This window comes from Amia ocellicauda, chromosome 16 (assembly GCF_036373705.1).
Source record: "Amia ocellicauda isolate fAmiCal2 chromosome 16, fAmiCal2.hap1, whole genome shotgun sequence".
NCBI lineage: Eukaryota > Metazoa > Chordata > Actinopteri > Amiiformes > Amiidae > Amia > Amia ocellicauda.
Genome location: NC_089865.1, coordinates 599098 through 626731, shown reverse-complemented (window position 1 = coordinate 626731; position 27634 = coordinate 599098). Strand labels below are relative to the sequence as shown.

General features: G+C 52.3%; 1 protein-coding gene across 3 annotated transcripts in view; it reads left to right on the top strand.

Annotated features, from left to right (window-relative positions):
- erbb4b (erb-b2 receptor tyrosine kinase 4b) overlaps positions 1–27634 on the top strand; it is a 258461-nt gene that overhangs the window by 162492 nt on the left and 68335 nt on the right. For all 3 annotated transcript variants that reach the window (XM_066687236.1, XM_066687238.1, XM_066687237.1), the window contains exons 4-13: positions 11665–11796; positions 14057–14122; positions 18705–18823; positions 19165–19306; positions 20776–20889; positions 21304–21430; positions 22710–22783; positions 25399–25489; positions 26012–26211; positions 26704–26836. In XM_066687236.1, the coding sequence (XP_066543333.1) occupies positions 11665–11796; positions 14057–14122; positions 18705–18823; positions 19165–19306; positions 20776–20889; positions 21304–21430; positions 22710–22783; positions 25399–25489; positions 26012–26211; positions 26704–26836 (1198 nt within the window). The remainder of the gene's footprint in view (positions 1–11664; positions 11797–14056; positions 14123–18704; positions 18824–19164; positions 19307–20775; positions 20890–21303; positions 21431–22709; positions 22784–25398; positions 25490–26011; positions 26212–26703; positions 26837–27634) is intronic.

The window sequence follows — 27634 nt, the reverse complement described above, 5'->3', positions numbered from 1 at the left end:
GGTGTATCGTGTGAAGTGGGGGGTGCAAGGTGAGGCAGGCGTGTATCGGATTCACCACGACTTGCGTGCGCACGAGCTCAGCCTGAACGCACTGTTCCTGTCCTCGTCGTCGTCGTTGTCCGGCTTTCAGTTTCCAGTCTTTTTCTCTTTCCTTCATCTGAATTTGTGCTTTGTTTATATCTGTTGCTTTTCCCGAGGCTCACGGCGCCCGAGAACACCTAAAAACTCCCGACTCTCTCTGTGTTAAATCCGAGTCTGGCACGTGTACGGTGGCCCTGCTGGGTCTTTTGAAGCCGCACATCTGCGCCCCACCAGCTGCGGCGTCTGCAGAGCGACTGCGCCTGGAAACACTCGCCCAGACGCTCGACTGCTTCCCTTCCTCCTGTGTTTGTTTGTTTTAGATTAGTTTTTCACTGACTACTGGTTTGCAGCTGTTTTGTGGTTTGTTTTGTTTATTGTTAGTTTATTCAGGGTTTCTTTCTAACGCTAGATCGTCTGGGGCGGTTGTGGTTGAGCTGCGACAGGAACCAGAACAATGGTCTGTGTCGGTGAAGGCCTAATTAGATGTTAAGAGCCTCACTTCCTGGGAGAATTGTGTCTCTGTCGCCACACAGTAAGGGTACAATTTAATCTGTGCTGCAATGTCCCGTACACAAGCGCCAGCCAGCGTCTCGGTGCTGCGATCCTGTTTGTGCGTCTGACTTCATCTCTGCGTATCTCATCTCCTTGCTTTGCATTAAATGGCAACAGCGCCATTAAACTTTTAATTAGGTTATTATGAAAACGGGTGCGATTGCAGAGCGGTTTGTTTTATTGCCGCAGATTTAATGTGAGACTGAATCACTTCGCAATCTGTTAGAACCGACATATTTAACTTTTATTGTGCTCTTGCCTGACTTACTGCGTTCAGCTCATTCGCGTACCAACAGCTCCGCGGTTCTGTGTGTTTGTACACTCGTGACACTGGGACGTGTTCAGGGGGTCGGAGTGACGGGGGAGGCTGGCAGTGACTCAACACGCCTGGACCGATCTTCAGCACCTGCTTCTCAGGGTGTCTGGTCTTGTGAATTCCCTCCACCTGCTGGCAGAGCCCATGCTCCAGCCCAAAGCTCCGTACAGCGTCCGGTTCCGGTTCTGTCTGATCTCTCAGTGACTCGGCAGGACCAGCAGTGCTCATGTTCAGACGCGCACTCCTGAGGCCGGGCAGCGCAGCGAGCCCTGCGGACCAGCAGGCCAGAGCAGGATGTTAATTGAGCTGCCTCTGACTGGCGTTGTGCACTTTACTATACAAGTTGAAATTGTCAGGCTGGTCTAATTGAAATGCTGGTGGGAGTGAATCGCACACAGTGATGATAATAAGACCTAGAGCTTAGAATGTGGAATCTGGAATTCGGAGGTTTAATGTCCTTATTGTTTTCATATCATGATATATATATAATTTATATAATTTATTTTCCCTCTCAAATGATAGTGTTACGCTTAGCATCTATAAGTCGTTAAAGAACACACTGATTCATAAACACACTCGTTGTGACAACGCTGTGCTAGATGACAAGTTGTGTTGTGATCCCTGGCGACCAAAACACAGTCGCTTACAGTAAAGAGAGAACCTCATTAATGAGTTCCTTTAATGTGTTTAATGAGGACGGGGAGACAGTGAGAGACACAGGCATCGACGGTAGAGTCGGGCATCGCTGGCTTTATCAGCGGTGCCGGTGCCAGACCCACAGAGCGGTGCTGCAGCGAACGGGAGACCCTGAACATGAGCACGGCTGCTCATCTTCGCTGCCCTGTCGTCCTTCACGGCGCGGGGCTTTGTGAGGCCGTCACAAGGGATAGGGAACTCCGGCTCCGCAGAGATGGGCGGCACTATGAGGAGTGACCCGGCGGCGCTGTCGATAGGCTGGCACTGGGAGGAGTGACCTGGCAGCGCTGTCCATCTCTCTGGCTCCGGCTTTATCTCCCATCGTTAATATCCTCCCGCTGCTCCTGCCAACCGCCCCGCTGCCCCCCCACCTGCAGCGCCCGCGTCGGCCTCATATCCGACATTGTTTTCTTTCTGTGCCGTCAGGCAGAGATTAATATGGCTTTAGTTTAAAATGAAGAAAACACCCCCCTGCCTCAGCCTCCCCTCCTTTAACTTAAGCAGATGCCTGCGGTTCTGGAGAATTCGCTAATCCTTTCATCTCGGGCCATTTTTCATAAAGATTCATTGCAAACAATTGCATCTGAGATGGTGAAATTTAATCAGAGGGCTTTAAACACAATTATTGTTATCGGGGAGAGAAGCTGTGCGAAAGCGACGCCGCTGAACTGGCGGCTCCGGTGGCTCCCGCATCCGTCATGTGACGCGGGTTTCTGTTTTTTTTTATCGTTCGTGTGTCGCGGCTCTTTGAGGAGCAGGGATTTCATTGCGAGGGTTTTCCATCGTGCACATCCTCGCCTTCCTCGGCGTCTTCATCGTTAATCCACTGTACTGACACACACCGCAGTTGGAGACGGAGAAGCATTGATTGTCGCTAATCTGTCATCCTTGGTATCGGCCAAGGTGATCGCCGGTCCAGATTCGGGCATTTCTCAGACTGACACAGAGTGTGGGGGGGCACTGTGTGCAGTCGAGCGCTGGTACCGACGGGTCTTCTCGGGCCAGGATGTTGGCACACTAAGAACCGTTTGGGATTGTCTCTCTGGCCCGGCGGCAAACATCCCATAAAATATTTTATATAGTAGAACGAATGCAGTTGTTCTTTTCAGGTCACTAGTTAAATACATAAAATGGCAATTACATTTGAATGGAAAGTGGCCATATTTCACTCCTCAGAGTCAGAGGCATTAAATTCCCCCATTTCGGTAGATTTATGTCGGGTGCTTCGGCGCTGACCTTGTGTGGGGAAGTGAATCAGCCCTCGAGTCGCCAGGGTGTGACTCCCGGACTCCCGGGATTCACCCCCCCCCCGTTTCGGTTTGTTTATTGTTTGTGGATTTCTGTCCTAGATACACACAGTATGTCACCTAGATAAACACACACCATGTTTGGCTGACCTGTTGTTAAATGGGCTTCCTTTACAGGATCACAGCTGGGCAGGTAGGTTTAACACAACATTTAAAACAGGCCAAGTGTTGGGGGAGGTGAGGTTAACAATCAAATTGATCGCAGCGCAGCGCTAGTAAAAGGTGTGAGTTCTGACTGGGGAGTGAGAGAGAGAGAGAGAGAGACATATAGGGAGAGAGACAGAGAGAGGGAGATGGAGAGAGAGACTGATAGGGAGAGACAGACAGACAGAGAGAGAGAGAGAGAGAGAGAGAGAGAGAGAGAGAGAGAGAGAGAGAGAGAGCGAGAGGGAAGAGCTGGCGTTCAATGTTTAGTGTTTCTCAATCAGTGCCAGTGCTCTCAAATTCCCACCAGGATTCCTGAATAAGGAGGCCATTAGGATTTGTCATTTAGTTCCCGTTCAATAACGTTTACTCTCGCATTAGCATGAATCCGCTCCCACATTTAAATTTCTCGCTCAATTAGTGGGGTTTCAGAAAGTGATGCATTCTTAGGCAAATTAGAGAGCCCAGTTGAATAATTTAGGATCGGCAGAATGTTTTGGCTTAATTAAAAGGTTCTGTTTTGTCAGTTTGCCAGGACCCGACTCTGCCCTCATAAACGTGCAATTAAAATTGATATCCCCCCGAGGAAACGGGTCTGTGTTCTGAATGCCCCTTGAAATTAAATGAGTTTGATTTTCTGCTGAACTGGTGCTAAATGTTTGTTTGCTGCCGGTAATCTGAGAAGCCCCCCACTGAGAGAGGAGACCTCATTCACAGGGGGCTCTCCCCACCCGTGCAGCTATTGTTCTGGGATTTTCCTCGAGCCATGAGACATTGTCCAGGGTTTTCCAGATGTGTCTCTCACTGGAGTCGAGCAGACGTGTACCCCGTGTGTTCGCGCTCTGTGAGAGTGAAGCCGTGTGGCGGTAATGCGGTGATGTCACAGGAAGCCTTACTGAGAGATGCGAGATACAGTTAACAATCGAACGTTAACAATGTTTGCTGTTTTACTCAATAAGACTATATCTTAAGCTATATTATTTTTATTATGATGTTTATTATTAATTGATTTCTGTCGTAGAAACCGTTGACACTGAACGTGATCATTAATTTGATTCGAGTTGCTTAACCCTTTTGTCGAACATCGCTGGAGTCGGCTTCTTCATAAGAACATGAGACAGTGTCCAATCGAGAGGAGGCCATTCGCACCATCGCACTTTGTTTTGCACTTATGTTGTGAGTCGCCCTGCATAAGGGCGTCTGCCAAGAAATAAAAATAATAATAATAAAAATAATCGTGCTCGTTTGGTGTCCATTAATAACTAAGTGATCAAGGATCCTATCCAGTCTGTTTTTGAATGTTCCCAAATTGTCTCTTCAGCCACATCGCTGGGGAGTTTGTTCAGATTGTGACGCCTCTCTGTGTGAAGAAGTGTCTCCTGTTTTCTGTCTTGAATGCCTTGAAGCCCAATTTCCATTTGTGTCCCTGGGTGCGTGTGTCCCTGCTGATCTGGAAAAGCTCCATGTAGTCAAACGTCAATCGTGACGCATTTGTTTTCTCCGTACATTATTTTCCATTATATGAAATGCCAGTTTCAAGCTGCTAGAATTTCTGATTTTATTTAGCCCTAATTAATATTTCGGTAGGTAGGGAAAAGCTGGGGATTTTAACTGCAGCTGCATTCAAAATTATTGTTAATTGCAGCTCTAGGCTACCTATGAGAGACACAGCCATGATTTAATTGCCAAATCACGCCAATCCGTGAAGAGCCCCGCTCTCCTCTCGCAATAAATAGCCGAGCGTGGAGAGGGCAGACGCATGGACGTCCCTGTCGCAGGCGGCGTGTGCTATTTATACACACGGGCCTCCCCGGTGAGCGGCTCTGGACGGGCTCTCTCACCGTGAGATGGAGAAGCCGTCACTCCCAGGAAATTGAGCCCGACTATCGGCCATCTGTGTGAATGGGTTTCCTGATCTGACACGGATACGGCGTGGTTGAGAAAGCCTGGCGCGTGGCGTTCAGGTGTATGTGCTGTGTCCTGCCTCCCCGCACGGCTATCTGTGACTGTTCGATTCTTCTGTGCACTCCTACAGCCGAAATCAAGCGCGAGGGAATACAGTACAGACACAGATAACCAGATTCACCAGTTCAGCGCTCTGCCGCTCACTCCTGAGCTCTGTGTGGTGTCCGTGCCGGGGTGAGACAGTTCAGCAAACCCCAGGAGACTTCCTTCCACCTTTCTGCCCCCGCCCAGTCCTGCGCCAGCCCTTCCCCAGCCCTTCCCCACGCAGAAGCACATTAATATATTTAGTATCGGTTCAGTGTGGGGTTCGCCAGGGTCACACCAACAGAGGGGGCAAGTCTGCTCAGGGGGACGTCTGTTGTCAGTTGGCAGCATTCAAAGTAACGACGCCTTTTCTCTTGTTTAATGTTTCCTCATAAAACCACAGTCTCATTCTTACATGAGCACGTGGAAGTCGTCCAGATATAATTCATTATGTTAAAAAGCAATTATCTCCGCAGACCTGCCGTATTCTCCGTTAAGGGCCGACTTCAGAGGCCCGCTGTGCCGACATGGGTCATGCGAGGTCATATGACTCCGGGGCTTGAATTCCTTGCCTCTCTCAGCTCCGTCGCTCGGGAAGACGCCACATCGGCCCACAATCCACCACAGAGAGGATGTCAGAGGCCCCTTGACGTGCGGGAACGGGGAGACAGAGAGGGTTCAGTCAAGATGTTGCCCTGGGCCGAGCGGCAGGGGGGCTGCGCTCGGCTGAAGTTGAAGAGTTGAAGAGCTGCAGGAAGTGATGAGTTCTGGCAGTGCATTCTGGGAGAGTGCTCTCTGAGATCATTAACACAGTTCAAATCCTCCTGTTTCTCCCCCGTCAATTAGTCAGTCCTCAATCAGTCATTTTAAACATTCCCAGTCAATACTGTCCGAATAGCTGGAGTCGTGCTTTCTCAGCAGGGAGGGGGAGGGGGGGCACATGCTGTCATTTCTAAAAGCAGGTACAGATGCACCTGCTCAATAGTGCTGTCCTTCAATCATACTTTGGGTGATTTATGCCTTTATTTATTTGTGCATTCATGTATGTTGGAGTGCTTTGTTCCTTCGGTCAAGTCTTATCTTTTTATTTGCCGTCATCTTCTGTAGCAGGTTTTTGTTAGTTTGTGCTTTTTCATTTTGTCAGAAACAATGATCATCATAGAAACCTGCTCCCTCGCTGCAGTTGAGTCGTAGTTCACAGTTTCTCGTGAGGAAGATTATAGCACTCAGAGAGAGAGAGACACAGAGAGAAGGAGAGCTGCTCCAGGCCTTTACCAGATAAATCCGGCCCAACAGACAACTATCTCTAAAGCCCAGCGCTCCTGCAGCCCTGGCTGGGATAACAGCTCCCGTTTCAAAGGGCCGATTCATTCCTGAAGAGAGAATCCCACCGCGGAGACATGCAGCCGAGAGCAGGTGTGCGCCATGCCTGAAACACGGGCAGAACAAAGCCGGCCCGCGGTTCAGCGCTTGTCGTTACACAAATCATTTGGACGCCAGTCAGGTATTCCGGTTTACACCTGTGGTTCCCCAAACGAGCCCCGTCTGAACATTTGGCAGGGGCTCCCGGCCACTCTCCGCACCTCTCCGGAAAACTCGCCTGGCAGAGGTGAACAGAGTCCTTGTCGTAATTGCGCTGGCTCTTCCAGTGCGGCGGAGGAGATCGCTGTGCCCGTGCCAGCGCGGCAGCCGAGACGCGCGGATGAAGTTCCCATTGTTTAAAGCCAGCGAGTGGGAGAAATGCTGTCGGTGAGTCCTGTACAGAAACATCTCCCAAACTGGAGGAGGAAGGAGAAGAGGTGCCAGTTTTTTTGTTTGCTCTTTAATGAGTTGTAAGAGTGTGTATCCAGACGGAGACGGTGACAGCGTATGTGTCGGAGCTAAATATAATCATGCGCATTAACGGCTGTGGAAATGATCGGGGAACGGGATCTGAAACGCTTTCTGGTCGGTGTAATGTAAAATAAGGACAATGAGAGAGACCCTCATGATTATAAATACGGTGCACAGCTGAGCCAAGCATCGTACGGGAGACGAGACGATCGTCCCTCCGGGGTTATTGTGCATGAGAGGACGGACCCACCCAGTCCCTACACCCCCGCAGAAAGCCCTGAGGAAATAAGTTCACAAGGAATAAAGAGGTGGATGAGGCTACAATACTCAATTAGAGTCACCCTGGCGGTCAGTCCAGACCGTTCCTGGAAATGAAAATGTTCGTCTCGGTGTGACACCTCCTGCTTTCTCAGACCAGGCTCTGCGGTTATTGTTTTTCACAGCCTCCCCAACGTTATTGCCTTCTTCGCTGCGCCGTACATCATATCAAACCGAGAGCGAGCAGCCCACACACGCGGCGGCACACCGGGGACGAGTGCCGCTAAACTGTGCCAATGAATATTCCTGTGTGTGGCTGTAGCGCAGCCTGGGGACCCACAACACAGAGGATGTGCTCGAGTTTATGAACAGCACGAACTCATTTTTATGTGTATTTTGTCAGTAAGAGTTTCGTTTTTAATTATTATACATTCCCAGACTTAATAGAATTGATTCACGTCAGGGAAACAATAAAAAATAAGTGTTTCCTCTTCATTAATGAACTGCATTAGGTTTTATTCCTTTTCATCGGTTATTAGTTCGTTTTTTGGGGTTTGTTTTGACGGGGGGGAGGTTTATAACACAGGCAAATTAAGAGGTTATGCCATTGATCCCGTTGCACCCGAAACTGGCACTGTTGACGTCTTCCACAATTAACACGCTAATTAAGAGCACTCTCTCTCCAGTTCTCGTTTAACCGTTGTAATTAAACATGTAAAACACTCACAGAGGGATCTGTCACCAATGCTGATTATGGCTAATCAGCCACAAAGAAAAACAACTAATACACATTTAAAGTGAATCTCTTCAGACCCGGGGAACGAGCCACTGTTGAATTCCTTATCCAGGATCAGAAAGCACAGACACCTGCGTGCTGAGTGTCTGATGAATGCGGCGCTGAGATAAGTGAGACATTCAGAGCTGTCCTGTCTGTCCTTCTCGTGGACCTGGCCCGGACTGTCCCGTCACACAGAGCCTGAGGACACCTCTGCACTGAACTGTGTGTGTCTGGACCAAACTCCCGGTCTGTGTGTAGCGGGGCCCTTTCGTTTAGGCGTTGGATCAGTACCTTACTGGCAACCAGAAGTGCCACATGGCCCGAGTGGCCTTCTCTTGTTGTCCCTGCAAGGTTTCTCCTGCCGCAGCGAGAGCCACAACAAGAGCTGGGCTTTCGGTGGCACAGCAAATAAACTTTGACATTAACGCACTGAGCGTCCTGGATTCAGGTGTTCCTTATGAAACATTGTCAAGGGGATTTGAGCAGATTCTTCGACAGTGTTTCCTGCAGCGAGAGCAGAAGACGATAAGATCATGAGAGAGTGTCCAATCGAGAGGAGCCCATTCGCCCCATCGTGCTCGTTTGGTGTCCATTAATAACTAAGTGATCAAGGATCCTATCCAGTCTGTTTTTGAATGTTCCCAAATTGTCTCTTCAGCCACATCGCTGGGGAGTTTGTTCAGATTGTGACGCCTCTCTGTGTGAAGAAGTGTCTCCTGTTTTCTGTCTTGAATGCCTTGAAGCCCAATTTCCATTTGTGTCCCCGGGTGCGTGTGTCCCTGCTGATCTGGAAAAGCTCCTCTGGTTTGATGTGGTCGATGCCCTTCATGATTTTGAAGACTTGGATCAAGTCCTCACGTAGTCTCCTCTGTTCCAGGGTGAAGAGGTTCAGTTCCTCAGTCTCTCCTAGTAAAACCAGCATGTTTACAACACAGAGAATCAACCAGGCGCACCGCGGGGGCAGCACCCCGGGCCCCAGTTGTTTGTTTGGGGTCAATCAGCCGAGAGCATTCCCAGCGGCTCTGGAGTGGTTTCTCATGGGGTTTCATGGGCACAGGGGCCGGGCTGCTCTCAGTCCATTGCATGGATTCCTCTGCGGACAATAACCGCTGTGATTCCCGGCAGGCAGGGTCGGTCATGAGCTCCACACGTGGCTCCTCTGAATGAATCTCATGAGCGGCTTGTGCTTCTTTGTGCTCCTTTTTTCCCAGCAAAAACTATCTAAGGTGGGGAGCACATCTGGAGGTCAGGACAACAGTCATAGGAAGCTACACAGTGGCTGGTTGTCTAGGACCACTACCTTATGCAGCAGTTGCGTGTTGTGAAGAGCTAGTTGTGTTGTGTTGAGCTGGGCTGGGCTATAGTGCCCAGCTGTGACTTAGTGTTTACTATACATTTAAAAAGTAGAACGTCTCAATAAGATCCAAAATCTTTCAGCTCGTAGGGGGTGCTGGGCTTGATGAGCACGGGGGTCTCGCAGATGGAGGAATTACAGCTGTGTCTGCAATGAAAATACCGGATTGGCCGTTTCTCTTGCGAGCTGCCGTCTGTGTGCCGGTGTTGTGGGGATCCTCCGGTCTCTGGAGAAATACTTAATAAAAGATGTTTATGGCCGGGTTTTATGCCTTGACGGAATATCATGATGGCAGCGTGGAAGGTGCCGGCGAATCGTTCAATATGGGAACGAAAGGGGAAACCTCTATCGGTTAAAAGCGAAACTCCCTGCCTTCCAAAGAACCGATCTGTGTCCAATTTACACTTCTGTATTGTGTCCCAGTGTGTCGTATCTTTACTCGGGACAATAAAGAGTCACCCTAGTAGTGGGTCCGTTTCTGTAAAGAAATTATTTTAGTTTCTTGGACATATAGAGAGAGAGACAAAGGGAAAGCCGTTGTGGTTCAGGTTTGCCTCGTCCAGGACTGAACTGCGTTTCTGAAGTTGTCAGAGAAAGTGAAGCCTCCATTCACAGAAAAGCGAGTCAGCAGGAAGCGCGGTGGCCGGGTGACGTCAGGTCTGCTTTGCGCTGCCGGCAGGCGATTGTTGACTGTGCACCGGCGCTGTGCTGTGCCACCGAGGTGCGAGAGCCTCATAATGGGCTGTTTAGTGCTCCGCTTTAGTGCGGTTTCCCACCGCGATGTGTCAGACCTCATGGGGGAAAACCGCTGTTACTTGTGAATCATGTTTCAACTAATTTACTCTCTGACTCATTAACATAAAGAACCGATAGGACCCAGATTACTTCCAGGAGACGCCATCCAACCCCGACGCTGCACAGTCGCCGGGCCGAGCGCCGCGGGGGGGATCTCGGTGTCGGGGTCTCGGCCGGCCTCAGACGCCTGCAGTTCACTGTCTGGTCTGTGAAGAAAGGGTTTGCAGATCCGGTGCTGGGAAATGGCCTCCTGACCGCAGGCACTGAGGCTGAACCCTGAGTCCAGCCACCAAAGGGGATAATTATCAGTGAATCGAGTCCTGTCATTATGGTTGTTGTGAATCATAGTGGTACTTGTAATATTAGTAATTCTGAGCAGATCTTGCCCATGGGTACAGTGTTACAGGTTGCCATTGCCGGTTCCCACCCATCCTTCCCCGGCGCAGTTAATATCAGACACAAACCCGGCCGTCCACAGCGGTGCTGCCGGACGTGTGCCAGCATCGGAGGTTCAAGTGGACAGTCCACACACAAGGAGACGGGCCCTCCGCTGAAGGGCTCTCAGGGGACGGCGTGTATTTTCTGTCAAGTGCCGTATGGAGTGGCGTGGCGATGCGTGTGACCGGGAGGAAAGCAGACGATGTGTCCGAGTTACCTGGCTTATGAGATTTATATGCAGCGTATGTTTTTTTATTGATGTGTATCATCTATGTCTCTAATACTGACCCAGAAAAACAACGGGCGACCAGCTCTCTCCATCCCCCGTTTGTTTATTGTGGTTCGGTGTTATCTGTACATTTTCTGTACTGGGGGAGACGCCGAGTGTAACCCTGCGCCGTGTGTAGCCAGATATGAAATTAATTTGCGATGAAAGGCAGGTCTCTGAATCCCGCTGCAAAAACATAAAATAATAACATGATCCCCAATTATCCACGGAACAGAATTTAATCAAGTCTTGGTGGGACGATTAGTGGAGTCTTCTAGCCTGTGGTTGTTAATGTGTCCCATCGGTATCTGTATCACCCTTATGTTGATAATCTGCTTGTGGGGAGAAAAAAATCAAATGCTGTAAATATTGTAAATCTGCTAAGCCTTTCCTCACAAGAAACGGCAGGATTAATTCCGGCTTTCTGGGAAACTGAGAGTCATAATAGCCATTGTTGCCTCTCGTCTGAGACGAAACCGGGCCCTCCGGATCAGCACGACGAGATAGATTTCCTCAAATCCTGTAATGTAGGTTAGACAGTATGATTGATATTACAGTGGAGATTATTTATTTATTATTATTATTATTGTCCTTGAAATTAAATTTGAAGACACGGACTGGTTGGTGTTATTAGATGCTTCATTCAAATCCTGGATTTCAAACAGAAGGTTTTAGAAAAAGAAAATGTTTTTGTCTGTGGTTTTGGAGAAATAGAGACTGTTGTTATTATTGTTACGATGATGATGATTGTATTGATTGATGTGTATTGTGTCCGCGTGGTTCTGCTGCCTCCCTGTGCCGACGCTCTCTGCCGTGTGCTCCGTGACGCCCCCTGTCTGCGTCTTGTGTCCACAGAGATCCTCAACGGGGGGGTGTATGTGGACCAGAACAAGTTCCTGTGCCACGCCGACACCATCCACTGGCAGGACATTGTCAAGAACCCGCGGTCCGAGCTCCTGGTCGTGCCCACCAACAGCAGCACCGGATGTGAGTATTATACTGTATTAAACCGCCGTTTGGCAGGCTTCGGGAAATGGGACGGCCCGATCTGAGCGAGACGGCTTTAATACGGTGCCAGCGCTGAAATCCGGTCGGTCCGCCTGCAGCAGCCGTGCCGAGTCATGAGATCCCCACCTGGTTCTGGGCTTCCTGTGGGATGAGAGAGCCCGGGAGGAGCAGGAGGGAGCTATTGGCGCCCCGCTGGGTCATCTTGTGTGCTGGAGCAGCTGTGAGCGTGGTGCACGGGGCGTTAATTAGCGAGGCCTAATTACCAGCGAGTGGAGAGGCCGGGCTCTCATCTCGGAGACAGCAGGCAGGTAGCCGGGTCGGGGGGGATGCCGGCGGGGGGGCCCCGGCGCAGGAGCACGTGGAGGAGAACCCTCTCCTCTCCGAGACACGAGACAGCGGGGGTCACCTGACTGGCCGTGCTGTTCGCACCACGTGACCGGCCGGGAATGCGCCGGGAGGCCGGGCTGAGAGCAAGAGCGCCCCCTCGACCTTAGCTCTCGGGCCCCGTCAGACAAAGCGGTCCCTGTCGAGCGTGGGAATCGGTCCACTGCGGAGAGGGGAGCCGGAGCGGCGCTGTCTGCCCGTCATGGGTTCCCCTGTCTGGAGACGCGGAAGAGATGCGCTGGTCCTCGGCAGAAGAGCGTGGCGGAGAGCCGTGACTTGTTTCATTTTTATCGTGACGCCGCAAAATTATTTCTCTCCTCTTTATTTTCCCCCAACAAGATTGTTCCAGGAATCATTCTTTCCAGTTAATGTCAAGCATCTTAGGTAATTCGCAAAGCCACCTTGACTCTGTATTCATGACCGTATTATTTCTCCCGGCACGTATTTGCAAAAAAATAAGGCCCACACACTTAACAAATTCAATGATTGCATGCATACAAAGAATATGCAAGTTATCAGACAGTTTTGACAAAAAATATCTCCCTATACATCACTCACGCGCAGGCTGGCACTCGGAGATTGGATTTGCTTAAACTTTCATCACCTCGCCGTTCCTCTGCTTTATTTTGTTTTAAATTCAATTAGAGAGGACCAATTTGGGGCGGTTCTGAGGGCTCTTTGATAGCAGGGAAATTGCCATTTTAAAGTCTCTGCCTCTCCGGTCATTCATTTGCAAAGCAGACGGTGAAGAACTCACATCTTTTGTTGAATACTTGATTCCTGAAAAGCAACTCAAGTGGGACCGAAATTAAGTGTGTTTTGCCGCTGTTTTGGCTCCAGAACGCTGCTCTGCAGACCCACGCCATGGTGTGCAAACAGTAGAAACGTCCCCCTGTGAGTGGAGCTCAGTGGGAACGGCTCTGCGCTGGTCCTCGAGAGCTACAGAAGAATGGGGTTCAGAATGTCAGCTCGATTCCTATTCCTTTTCCTCCGTTTCTGATTCCTATTTTTGTGGCTAGTGGATTACCTGTAACTCAGCTCTGAAAGCCCATGCGTGTTCAGTGCAGAGCGGCTGGCGTGTGCGATGTGTCGGAGACGGAGCCCCGTGTCTTTGAGCACGGCCTTCTGTTCCTCTCGGTGCTAACAGGACCCCCCCGTCCCCGTTCGGCCCTGTATGAAGGCAGAAAGCGCTGGCAATTACAGCCCCCCGCGCCGCTCCGCGCTCCACCGCCTTCCCCTGCGTCAGCCGCTCTGTTCTCCCGGCTGTAAATGCCATTAAAGACAATGGCTCAGGTGAGGGACAGCGGCGGTGCGTTCTGGGCTAATAGGCACCGTGTTGGCAGAGCTGTGTAGGTCACTGAGGCAGGTTCTCCTTCCTCTTCTCCTCCTCCTCCTCCTCCTTGTTCTTCGGTGTGTGATTGTCAGTTTGTGTGAATGTGTATGGGGTGGGGGGGGTGACAGTGCCAATAATAAGTCAACATCAGTGTTATTGTTTTTTGCATAATTACTTTTAAATGAACTTAAGTGCTGGCAGCCCATGACAGCACTGCTCATCCTGTAATTAAGAAGCTGTCAGTCACTCTGCAACACAACCTGTTCCCCCCCCCCCCCCAACCAACAGCAAGACCAGAAGAAAGAAAAGGAGAGGAGTCTGGCCTCCTGACAGGCTGTGAGTCTGTGCCTCTTGCCAGCGTTTCCACGAGGAGGGTTTACAGCGAGAGACGAGCCCTCCTTCTCCCGCTGTGAGGAGAGCCGCTGATCCCCCCCGTTGTCAATCGCTCCTCTTATTACCCCTGTGATATCTGCCCCGTGTGCAGGGTGTGTTGTGTACTGACTCTCTGCTCTCTTCCCACAGGCGGGCGCTGCCATCGCTCCTGCACTGGCCGCTGCTGGGGCCCCCGGGAAGACCAGTGCCAGAGCTGTGAGTACAGCCGCGTGCCCGGTCTGCCACACGCACACATGCACACCACACACGCACACATGCACACCACACGCGCACACACACAGACATGCAGACATGCACACACGCACACACACTCACACGCACACCACACCCAGACACACAGACATGCACACACGCACACACACTCACACGCACACCACACGCACACATGCACACACGCACACCACACCCACACACACAGACATGCACACACGCACACATGCACACACGCACACCACACCCACACACACAGACATGCACACACGCACACACACTCACACACACACCACACGCACACCACACCCACACACACAGACATGCACACACGCACACACACTCACACGCACACGCACACCACACGCACACATGCACACACGCACACCACACCCACACACACAGACATGCACACACGCACACACACTCACACGCACACATGCACACACGCACACCACACCCACACACACAGACATGCGCACATGCACATACGCACACACACCACATGCTCACACGCACACGACACGCACGCATGCACACACACACACCACACCGCACGCACGCACACGCACACAGAAACAAGCTCTCACTGCAAACCGCAGTAATGAAATGTAGGCAATTCCTCAGGCATCTCTGGGTTCAGTTTCAAAGGTGTGTTTACATGCATGTCTCCACGTCCGGCCCGGTGGTCCACAGGTGGGTTTGGAACAATCCTAATTCACAAGACCAGAGGGGAGTGGGCAACACAGCTGAACTACACTGGTCCTGTGTGTCTGTGTGTGTGTGTGTGTTTGTGTGTACTGTAGAAGTGCCCCCCGACTGTATCACTGCTCAGCCACAGAGTGCTCCCTCCCTCCCTCCTGTGATTTCCCTCCAGCGCCGTGCACAGCCTGCCGGGTCTGTGCGGGTTCTGGGCCGGGCTGGGGAGATGGGGGTAGAGGGTGTAAGGGGGTGGACGACCACCTCGTTGCTCTCACTTGCCGGGCCTCCGCTCCCCGCTATCAATGATCCATTAAGCGTGCGGCCCGTCCCCCGGCTAATTGCCGAGAGAATCGGGGCTCTTGAGCGAGCGCGGCCGCCGCTGCCGCCTCTCACCTCAGCAGCAGAGAAGTGCACTTAAACACTTACCGCAATTACAGCTGGCCGGGCGATTTAATGGAAAAATACCATGAAGTGGGATGACACACAAAGTACATGCATTTGTCACTCTCTCTCTCTCCATCCCGTTTTCTCCCTCTAACCTGGGGTTGGTCTGTTTCTTTTCTCCCTTCTCTCTCTCTCTCTCTCTCTCTCTCTTTTTGTTCAGCTCTGTTATGCGTTTCTCTTTTCAACACACTTCCGCCGTGTTAATCAATGCCGACTGTTCCGGCCTGCCATTCAGACGGCTCCGGCGCATTGAGCCAACCGGTCTGTTTAACCAGGCGTAATTGCATCGGCCCACAATGGATTTCCTCAATATAATCTTTATAAATAACGTAACCTTTCCCTTTTCATCTCTAATGTGCTCTTTTTGGTGAATAAACACAATGTGGCCCCGCCTATTTCCAGTGCATTCAGATGCACACGGTTGTGTCCCCTGTTCAGAGAGAAACGCCGGAGCTCGGCTTTATAGCGCCCCACCGGTCGCCCGCTCCTCTAGAGCCGCGCGGCAAATAATTAGGGCCTTTGTTCTGGGGATTATTGGGCTGCTTTCTGTTTATTTGTGGCCCCTCCTGCTGTTGCTGTTTCCAGACTCGCACAGTGAAAAGCAGTGAAAAAACTTCAGATGGTGCCTCTGAGTCCCCCGGGGTCCGAGCAGCCCCTCGGAGGAGACGGCCATGGGGCGGCCGCCATGCGTGTGATGGTCTCTGACCGGGTGGGAGAGAGGCAGAGTCCAGTCCTGTCCACTCTCTCTCCTGTCGTTTTCAGTCTCGGGCCTCTGCTTTGACACAGGGGTCCCAGTCTTGGTCCCGGGGGGCTGTGGTGCCTCGGGTATTCTTTCCACCCCGAGCTTCGTTAACTGCCTGATCCAGCTCGTTATTTACTCGTGTGTGTGTTTATTTATTGCAGTACTGATTAATTATCTGAGGCGGGTCACTGTTGTCACAGAGTGGCGCTCCGCCCGACTACGAGGCGCTCCATGATGTTCACACGCAAACCGCACAGAAGCAGCGCACTGGGTCACCATCGTCCCGTGTCCGGAGCTGTGCTTTGGGCCGAGCAGATGATAAAATGAAGCCCGTTTTATTCCAGTGCCCCAGTTGGCTCGGTGTCTCAGGTGGCATTAGAGCTGCTGTGATAATTGCTTAATTGGACGTGTGGAGTTATTTATTTTTGTCATTTTATATTTTTAAAACCCTTACAAACCCAAGCACGGTTTTTGTGCTCACAGATTGTTTAAAGTCACGCTTTGTTTGTCCCGCTCCGCTGCGGTAAGAGGAGCTCTGACTGTGGCAGCACCGGTACCCCTCTCTCCCCCGCTCCCCCACTCCCGCGCCTCTCCCTGTGGTCTCCCAGACGCCGGCAGCGCTGTAAATCACCGGACCCCGCGCTCTTTATTAGAGGTGGGGATGTGGCAGGACGGATAATGCCAGGCTGAGCGGAGGGGGGGGCGACACGGCTGTAAATCGCATTTCTCTATAATGGAAAATAACTGAAATCGATACATAAATCTCATAAACATGCAAAGTTATTACCGAAATACACGAGTTTTAATCAAAGACATGGGTGAGCTGTTAAGACACGGTATAACCATGATTGATCAGTACTGCTGCTTCAGCTTTTCCCATCTCTCCCTCCCTCTCTCTCTCTCTCTCCCTCCTCCTCCCCCAGTATCTCCCTCTCTCTCTCTCCCTCCTTCTCTGTCTCTACCTCCCTCCCTCCCTCCCTCCCTCTCCCTCTCTCTCTCTCTCTCTCTCTCTCTCTCTCTCTCTCTCTCTCCCCCTATCCCTGCCTGCCTGCTTCAACCAAAATAATCCAGACTGTGGTCTTGAAACAAAATACCCTCAATTTAACTCCAGTGATGAGGGACACGCAGTCAAAGTCTTGGGGGAAAAAAGGGAATTTAACAAGAAAGAAAGAACGGAAGAGAGGAAGGAATTAATTAAGTAAATAAATATTTAAGTAAATAAGAATAAATGAGCGGCTGGGTGTTATTTCCCTGTGGTGTTGTTTCCTTTGATTCCCCTGATCTGCAGTGGATTGGGTTTGTTTGCTCTCATCAGAAAGCAATCGTGTGACACATGCGTTTGTAAACAGCCCCGGCGGATGCGAGGGGGATGCACAAACAGCGGACCCCCGGGATGGGAGAGTGGGGGGGATCCGGGCGGTGTTGTGGGACGGGCTCCGATTCGTCCGTCGCTCCAGTTCAGATCACATCGGGACACGGCGCTCTCTGCGTTTCGGATCTTGTGTCTCCAGTCGGGAGTGTTGTGGTGGGGAGCCGTGGTGTGGGTGAAGTGCGCCGTTGGGCCCATCAGCACGAGAGCTAATTCATCGTCTGCTTTGAGAAATAGCTCCTTAACCCTGAAAAGACCATACAGCACAGGGCACACTCTCTCTCTGTATCCCTCTCTCCCTCTCCCTCTCTCTCTCTCTCTCTCTCCATCCCTGACCTCTGTAGTTGTATGTGGGCTCTACTGCGGTCGTGCCTTGTGGCCCATTTTGCTCCCCGTCTCTCCTGGTCAGACAGTGTCTTTTTTTTTTCATTTGTTGGCCTAACTCTTCTGTTTGTTACATTGTAACATGGCAGTTGCTTTCTAAGTGACACTAACAATGTGTGTGTGTCTGTGTGTGCGAGTGTGATGAAACATGAGTATGAGTCAGTTTAATGAGAGTGGCTTTTGATAATCCTCTGCACACACGCACTCACTCTCTCTCTCTCACACACACACACACACAGTCCAGTCCTTCGAGACCCCTCTGGTATGTGGGGGGATTTACGGCGTTCCAAACCCACCCGAGGAAAAGAGACAGACAGAGAGACGGACGGACGGACAGACAGACAGACAGATCAACCTGCTCCAGTCCATCTCATCTACAAACTGCTTACTGTGATTATTTATTGTGTGTGTATTTATTGGTGCCATCAGCCATGAGCTGCGCTGCACCGGGCTCTCAGACAGACAGCAGCCATATGGCAGCCCTGTGGAGCAGCTCTCATACCGGCGAGGAGTGCAGCCAGAGCCAGGCAGGGTGTTTACACGATGCAGCGTCAATCACACGGCCACACACAATCTGCACAACGAGCAGAGACGGGGAGGAGCCGGTGCGCTGCTGGGCCATGGGCCGGAGAACCAGGCCTTCAGCTCGGCCCCGGGCCTTCGATGGCGAGAAGCGTAGTGTTGCCCATCTAAGACGTGACCTCTTACCCACCCGCCTTCTGTTTTAATCTTCTCTGTCTACTGCAGTGCATTTATCACTTCTGTTTCCAGTTATGTGACCTGACTGCTCTGGACAAACAGGAGAGAGAGAGAGAGAGAGAGAGAGAGAGAGAGAGAGACAGAGAGAGGGAGCGAGATGGTGGCAATGTGTAAATGCACTTGATCACAGTGTGTAATGCAGTGTGTAACTCAGTGTTCCTCCGCAGTGACGAAGACGGTGTGTGCGGAGCAGTGTGATGGCCGCTGTTTCGGGCCCTACGTGAGCGACTGCTGCCACCGGGAGTGTGCGGGGGGCTGCTCCGGACCCAAGGACACCGACTGCTTCGTACGTTTCCACCGCCGCCCCAGACGCACAACAAACACACGGCAAACAGACACACACACACACACACACACACACACACACACACACACACGCAGACACACACACCCTGCATTCAAATCCCAAACCACACGCTCACCGATATATCACATCAGGTTGTCATGTGTCTTTTTGACCCCAGCCTCATCCCCATCGATTGCCCTCCCGTATCAGACACACTTTACTGTGCTGCTGAGATCCGGATCCGGTGCTCGCCTGTAATCTAACCCGCGCCGAGGGCCCTGCCGGGGGTGTCGGCCAGGCGGTCCCTCGGTGCTCAGGCTGTTTCTCCTCCTGTCTTCCAGGCGTGCACGAACTTCAATGACAGCGGCGCCTGCGTCACCCAGTGCCCCCAGCCCTTCGTGTACAACCCCACCACCTTCCAGCTGGAGCACAACCCCAAGGCCAAGTACACCTACGGGGCGTTCTGCGTCAAGAAGTGTCCACGTAAGGCCGTCCCGCAGCGTCCCGCCCACCCGTGTTCCCGGCGTCGGCCTTCACAGTGTAACCGGCGAAACAGAAACCATTACAGTAAAGCAGGGACGTGTGTAGTACAGTGTGCCGCGAGCAGCAGCAGATCGTGTAGAAGCAGCGTATGTTGGGTTAGACCAGAAACCGCCAGATTATTCAGCACCAGGACATCTGGTTTGCGTTTTCACAGGCACGGGAACGTCCAGGGGTCGGCCACACGGGACAGTCGGTATCGAATATCTCGTCTATGAAACACGGCCGCTTTTCTCGACACTGCCGAGATGTATGTGATTGGTAAGGGTGTCGGGGGGGCTCTGTGCTGCCCTCATACGGTCCAGCAGGACAGACGGAGAAAGGGCAGATTTAAAGGAAGTTGTTTTATGCGACCGGCCGTGGGTTATAGACTGCAGTGATGTGCACTGACTGCGAGTCCTGAGATTTCACTGCCTCAGAGCGAGAACAAAGAATCGCAAAGGGTTAATCGAAGCACAAACCAGTTCCTGTGTAATTAGAGGGTTCAAGCTGCAGTGCGTTGGACTGACTACAGGAAGTGTGTGAGTGTGCGCGTGTGTGTGTGTGTGTGTGTGTGTGTGTCCTGCAGCTCTGGACACAAAAGAAAGGCTTTTAACAGTGACCGATTCGAAAGAGAACCGATGACACCGGAACGGAAGAACAGAAATACCACGTCTGCTGATGACGGGTTATAAACAATGGACCTTCGCCTCCGGTGGCTGGACTCGAGATCGTGCGTCGCAGAGAAATAGTTTTAATGACACACCAACGGCAAAACCACGGCCTCCGCCAGGTTCCCCGTCGCCACCGTGGGCCGCCTCTGTAATTTGGACGTGGCCCGCGTTGCCCCGCGTCCGGCCGGAGTGATATAAACAGAACAGGACGCACAGCGGCCCGTCCCGGCCCGGATTGTCGGGATCGTTTGTTGGCTCGTGGTGGGACTTTAATAGTGCCGGCCGGGGACGATCCGCTTCCACAGCGCTCATGAATATCACTGTGAGACCGTCTCAGTTCCTCCCAGTGCGTCATACAGCAGCGTCCGAGTGACTGATCTCAGTTCAGGAGGGAGACGCTGTGTCCCAGCGCCACGCTAGAGAGACAGAGGAGATGAAAGGCTGTTACGACAGTGTGGGAGGATGTTGTGTTGAGGGGTGTCTGGGTTTTCTTCAGTGTCCCCCGTGTCGTAGAGCACGTCCCCGTTTGACCCTGCAGGCAGCAGTGAGATTATTGTGATGGGAACGCTTTAAACTGAGCTCGGAGTTTCAGGCTTTGTGTGTCTTTGTTTATGTGTGCCTGTGTGTGTCTACATGTCTGTGTGTGTGTTTATGTGTCTGTGTGTTTATATGTCTGTATGTCAGTGTGTGTCTATGTGTCTGTGTGTCATTCTCTGTGTGTGTCAGTGTGTCACTCTCTGTATGTGCGTTTTGTTGCAGATAACTTCGTGGTGGACCACAGCTCGTGTGTGCGCGCCTGTCCTAGCAACAAGATGGAGGTGGAGGAGAACCGGATCAAGATGTGCATCCCCTGCACGGACATCTGCCCCAAAGGTACGAGCGCTGGACCTTACACACAACAACACACATTAATACACCTTACACACAACAACACACCTTACACACAGCAACACACATGAACACATAACCTGGCTTAGAAATAGGGGAGACCAGCATAGTGCTATTATTATCATGAATGAATCGATCGGCCTGGTAGATGCCTTTATCCGTGTTGTGAGGTTCACTAGAGCACAATGTAATCATAAACACAACAGTATATTTACAACATCACACTCTGCTGCTCCACAAGAGACGGCCTCGGTGACAGTTAATACAGTGCCAATACAGCAAAGATCACGCCGTCTGAGTTTCTGTGTGCGTGTGTGTGTCTGTGCGTATATTTGTGTGTGTGTGTGTGTATCTGTGTGTTTATCTGTGTGTGTGTGTGATGTGTCCGCTCTCTTGCAGCGTGTGACGGCGTGGGCACGGCCAGCCTGCAGGCGGTGCAGACAGTGGACTCCAGCAACATCGACAAGTTCGTCAACTGCACCAAAATCAACGGCAACCTGGTGTTCCTCATCACCGGCATCAAAGGGTCAGTGCGGACCTGTGCGCGTCGCGTGTTTGTGTTCCCTGCGGTTTATGTCACCGTTTGCGTCTGGCTTTGTGTTGTGTAGTGTTGTGCCAGTCGGTTCCTCCGGTGGCAGAGATGCCGTTTTCTCCCGGTCCTTCGTCTCTTCTCCATCGCAGCACCCCCCTGAGAACGGCGGCTCTTTTTAGTTTGTGTCCGTTTTGCCACCAAAACAATTAACCCCGCGCCGTTACGGTGACGCCAGGTCAGGGACGTGTGTTCTGCATCGGCTGTGGTTTTCCTGTGCGCTCAGTTTAATGACACGCCTGCGCTGCGCTGCTGAGCCAGCACTCCACCGCCCGAGCGAAGGCCCCGGTGGACCCCGGCCGGCTAATTGGCTGAGAGACACCCCCTGGGGACGCCAGCTGGCAGATTGTCAGAACTCATTTCACCCCTGACCCCGGCCCCCCGCCCCGAGGGCCGCACTCAACCGGGTTCCACTCCCCTCTCTGGTCACACGGCGGATCCACGCTCACACCCCCTCCGTGCCCAGAGGGAAGCCCCCTCCTCCCTCGCTCTTTTTCTTCTAAAAGGCGAAATGAAGGGAGAGGGACTTTCGGAAAGATGCACAGTCAGCAGAAAGTTAAATACGGTGTCAGTCAGCCTCCCCCCAGGGGTCCGTGTCACTCCTCTCGGAGGTGTGTGAAGGACTGAGCGGACCCCTGGGCGCGGCACTCGTGCCGGTGTGTTTTCTAAACCAGTGCCGTAGTGGTGTGTGCTGAGAGAGCGGCAGCCAGGAAGAGAGGAATGAAATGAAATGTCTGTGGGAGAAAGAAAGCTGTGGTTTCTATATATAAACAGGGATGTTTTAATCCGGTGCTCTCTGAGCGAATTAAATTTAAGGAAAAACACATGTTCTCCGTGTCTGAACTGCGTGTGTGTGAGAGAGAACACTGGCCTGTATTTACTGCCTTCCTGAGATACGTGCACGAGGAGCGGCGCCTCCGCAGCCCGGACCCAGGCCAAGACGGGACACGGACGCGGCAGCGGCGCTTCCTGCCACACGGACAGCCAGGGATGGGTGGATCTGATTTAATCTGGATCCTCACTTAGATAGAGAGATGGAGAGAGAGAGAGAGACGATGGATCAGTACTGTGCTCATGCAAAGCTATTATGTAAGGCTGAACATACAGGATGTAAAAACTATGAAACAATTAAAAGAACTAACAGATTGACAACACATCTCTCTCCCTCTCCCTCCCTCTCTCTCTCTCCCTCTTTCTTTCTCCTTCTCTCTCTCAGGGATGTGTACCACGGCATCGAGGCACTCGACCCTGAGAAGCTCAACGTGTTCCGGACGGTCCGCGAGATCACAGGTGAGGGTCCGGCTCTCTTCTCTCAGGACCGCCGATTGCATCCACAACACCGGCCTGGTGACCAATCAGAGGCCGCTTGGCCCCCTCGCCGGCCCATCAATAATTCACCGACAGCATTGCTCTGGTTGTAACTACAAGGACCCTAGAGTCCGTCCAACTGGACACATTGTCCCCGAGTCCCACAGCCCTGCGTGAGAAGGAAGCTCCCTGTTTATCAGTAGTATTATAGGCATCGGTCTCTATTATAGGAATTGGGTGAAACCTGCGCAGATGCAGAGCCATCTCCTTACAGCTGTGCCCCCCCCATCGAACCCTGAGAACAGGCCTGGGGAGGGAGTCGCGCCCCTCTGTGCGGGGCATCGATCGCCCGTCGGTATATCGCCGGCGTCTGTAAGCGCCTCACCGGCACTGGAGAACGAGTCGCCGCTCGGAGGGGCGCGGGGTTCTCAATAAGATTTACTGGCACTGACAGAGACGGATCTGGACCTGTTTACGGCCGGACCATCCTTCTTCCCACGCCGGGCAGCGGAGTCCGGGCCGCTATAATGACACCGGCGCTCCTTCGATTTCGCGTCCGTGATTTCTGTCCCCACGAACCGCAGAGACAGCACCACAACGATCGGCCGGATCAAAATCCTCTATTCATTTGGCAGCCGAAATAAATTCTCACCCTGTAAACCGCGGCTCGGGGCGTTTTTTGGTACTGATTTATCAGTGTGCTGGGTGGCTCTGCTCTCTCTCTCTCTCTGTCTCTCCCTCTCCCTCGCTCTGTCTCTCTCCTCTTTCCTCTTCGCTCTCTCTCTCTGTCCCTCTCTTTCCTCTTTCCTCTCTGTCCCTCTCCTCTCTCGCTTTCCTGTCTGTCCTCTCTCTGTCTCTTTTTCCTCTGTCCTCTTTCTCTTTCCTCTCTGTCCTCTGTCTCCCTCTCTCCTCTATCTCTGTCCTCTCAGATGTCTCTGTCTCTGTGTCTCTCTGTCTCTTTCCTGTCTCTCACTCTCTCTCTCAATATATATATATAATCTTTTCTCTTTCCTCTCTGTCCTCTCAGTTCTTTATTTCTCTCTGAGTCTCTGTCTCTCTCCCTCTCTCTCTCTCTCCCCCTCTCTCTCTTCGCCGCTGGAGAGCAGACAGACACCCAGCAGGGCGCCATTACCTTCATTAGGAAGATGAAGTTTGTACGAATCAGGCGGGGGGACAGAGAGCTTCGGCCGGTGAGAAGAGCCGATCGCTCAGAGTGATTTCCAGTTTTGGCAATTTCATCATTAAAGCAATTAGTGTCATCGCACAGGAACGACACTCGGGCCGCGATCGCAGTAATACGTCCTGTTCAGACAGAGAGGGAGAGTGTGCGTGTGTGCTGGGGAGGGACAGGGCTGCAGGATTGTGCGTCGCAGGGAGTTGAGTGTCTCTGCGTGTCCCGGAGTGTGTTGTGGAGAGCGCGTGTGTGTCCATACGGGCGCCGGCATTATCGTGTCATTACCGCGCTGCGCTGCGGATCCGATGCCCCCGCTGTTTCAAACGCCCGGCACAACGAGAGCCGTCGCATTGACAGGGTTCCCCCCCCGACGGCCGGGGTCGTGACCTCTGCTGCTGTGTGGAGTGCTGTGTGTGTTTTGGCGGAATTAGATATTGGACGTGCTGACGGAGGGGAGGTGTGCGGGGGAGGGGGGGGGGAGTCTAATTATGATGCTCATGAGGGGCCCTGAGTGACCCTGTGACCTCTCTAGTGCGGTGTTTACGGCTCGGCAGGAGAGCAAAGGTTTGAGAGACTCATCCCACTCAGTCTGGGAGGAAATCAGGGTTTTGTTGACATTTTGTGTTGGCAGATACAGGAGCTCGCCTGTGGGACCTGTTTCCATGTCTGTCATAAGAACATAAGACAGTGTCCAGTGGAGAGGAGCCCATTGGCCCCATCCTGCTCGTTTGGTGTCCATTAATAACTAAGTGATCAAGGATCCTATCCCGTCTGTTTTTGAATGTTCCCACATTGTCTCTTCAGCCACATCGCTGGGGAGTTTGTTCAGATTGTGACGCCTCTCTGTGTGAAGAAGTGTCTCCTGTTTTCTGTCTTGAATGCCTTGAAGCCCAATTTCCATTTGTGTCCCCGGGTGCGTGTGTCCCTGCTGATCTGGAAAAGCTCCTCTGGTTTGATGTGGTCGATGCCTTTCATGATTTTGAAGACTTGGATCAAGTCCCCATGTAGTCTCCTCTGTTCCAGGGTGAAAAGGTTCAGGTCCTCAGTCTCTCAGTAGGACATTCCCTTCAGACCTGGAATAAGTCTGGTTGCTCTCCTCTGAACTGCCTCTAGAGCAGCGATATCTTAGCAGACGGCTCTAGTTGACTCTCATGAGATGGACTCTTGACTTGTCCAGAAAGAGACAGAGATCCACATTCCAGCACAGACGGAAAAGCTAATTGTGTTAAAGAAGGGACGCGTGAACGATGGCCAAAGTGGCGACACTCCTATTAACCACAGAAACCGTGATATTGTGGGATTTACAGCCCCCTGTCCTACATTGTCCCACACAATCCAATTCTGTTCAACAGGACTCCTCTTCCTTGGGCGTTAGTGTCTCAAGGGCAGCCCCTCGTATTAACACCTCTCTTTCCTGTCTCAGGGTTCCTGAACATCCAGTCCTGGCCAGAGAACATGACTGACTTCAGCGTCTTCTCCAACCTGGCCACCATCGGAGGCCGCTCTCTGTACAGGTACGCAGCTCAGACCAAGCCCTGGGGAGGCTTCGCTGCCCTCCATGCGCTTCGACACCCTGCAGGACGAGTCAGCTGTGTGGCTGACAGCGTGGCTCAGACCGAGGGACAGCCTCTGGAGACGCGTCCCACAGCAGCCCGATGGCAGTCTTGACACACACAGAGAGACGAGGCCCACAGAGCGCCCAGCGCTGCTTTTATTATTGTTGTTATTTCCTATTGCCAATGAGAAGAGTCTTTATACATTGTTTGAACCCAGAGAATCCGGGCTTAGAAAACAGTGCGTTTTGTCATCTGTATTGTAAAAAAGCGTGTGTGCGTGTGCCTGCATGCGTGTGCATGTGTGCGTGTGCATTCGTGTGTGCGGGCGTGTGTGTGCGTGTGCTTGTTTGTACGTGTCTGAGCGTCTGTGTGTGTCTTTGTGTTTGTGTCTCAGCATGTCTATGGGTGTCTGTGCGTGTCTCTGTGTGTCTGTGCGTGTCTCTGCCGGTTCTGACCCGCTCCTCTCTCTGGCTCCCGCAGTGGCATCTCTCTGCTGGTTCTGAAGCAGCAGTGGGTCTCCTCCCTGCAGCTGCAGTCCCTGAAGGAGATCAGCGCCGGCAACGTCTACATCACCAACAACACCCAGCTGTGCTACTACAACACCGTCAACTGGACCAGCCTGTTCCGCACCGGAAACCAGAAGGCGCTGATCCGCAACAACCGCGAGCCGGGAGAGTGCAGTGAGTGCCGTCCAGGAGGGGGGGTGTCAGACGGGTCCGGTCGAGTCCATAATCAGCCCCAGCTCCGTCCTGCAGGAGAGAGATGTAGCGCGCTCTCGTTGTTGCCAGAGCGCTTTAAAGTCCGGCGCCAGTGTACTTAGGCCTATTAATTAATCGATTCCCCGATCGATCCCCCCATCGCCGTGTGCGTTCATCAGTTGGCTGCGCGGCAATTGATCGTGTAATTGATGCACCCTGCGGGCCGCCGGCAGCCCCGGCTCCTCGGACACAGAGCCGCGGTTCCCTCCGCTCAGACCCGCGGGTTTCCATCGATTCTCGCGGCGTCTGTGCGTCTTCAGCTCCTCTGGTTTGATGTGGTCGATGCCTTTCATGGTTTTGAAGCTTTGAATCAATTAGACACCAAAGGTTGTGCTGTTCAGTTCTCATGTGCCTTTTCTCTGCGTTTCTCTGCGTGTGCGTGTGCGTGTGCGTGCGTGTGTGTATCTGTCCCAGTTGCAGAGAGGATGGTGTGTGACCCCCTGTGCTCTGACGACGGCTGCTGGGGTCCCGGCCCTGACCAGTGTCTGTTCTGCCGCTTCTTCAGCCGCGGGCGGACCTGCGTGGAATCCTGCAACCTCTACGAAGGGTGAGAGACGATGCTTCTGTTTATTACGGTTTCAGTCTCACCGGGCGGAGGCCTCCTGCCCCGCCGGGCTCGTTAGATCGGACTCCACTAATGACTCGCTGATTCTGGAGAGATCCTGGAGGCGTCTGCCTCAGCACCCCCCCCCGGGTCCTTCCAGTTAGAGTTATTTGTAAAACGTTGGTCGTTTAGCAAACACTTCAATCCCGAGTGTCCGACAGAGACCAGTGGGTGTAAAATAACTCCACGCGTCTCCGCTGACTCCTGGGTTCGAGCTGCGGAGCGGCAGCCTGGTCTCGGAGACACACAGCGGGTCGGTGGAGGAGCCGGGGACCCTCCTGAGATACTGACACAGCTTTTACTGGAGCCACTGGGCCACCCAGAGTCCTTCAGGGAAACATTACAGAGACACGAATGTTTACAGACAGAAGCTCGTTTGTACGGGAGCTACAGTGACTTGATGCCAGAGGCGCTTCCAGTCTGTGCACAGCGAAGCCCAGCAGTCGGGCTTCAGCAGCGCCTCCTGGTTTCTGCTCTGAAAGCCTTTACTCGGTTTCCAGTGGTTGTCGTGCATCATTGTTGATCTGAATCGGTTGCTCTAGACTTGATTCGTCTCCCTCTGTTATAAAGCAGTATCAGAAGTAGACGGAATCACAGACTTTAATTAAAGATGGCAGGTTTTGGCCTGTTTTGCCAGAAATGAGACGGACCAGCCTGACGACCTGACCAGCCAGTGCTTCTCACCAGATATGCTTTAGTCAGATGTCGGCAAAAAAGAGTTGTGTGTCAGTATACTGCAGT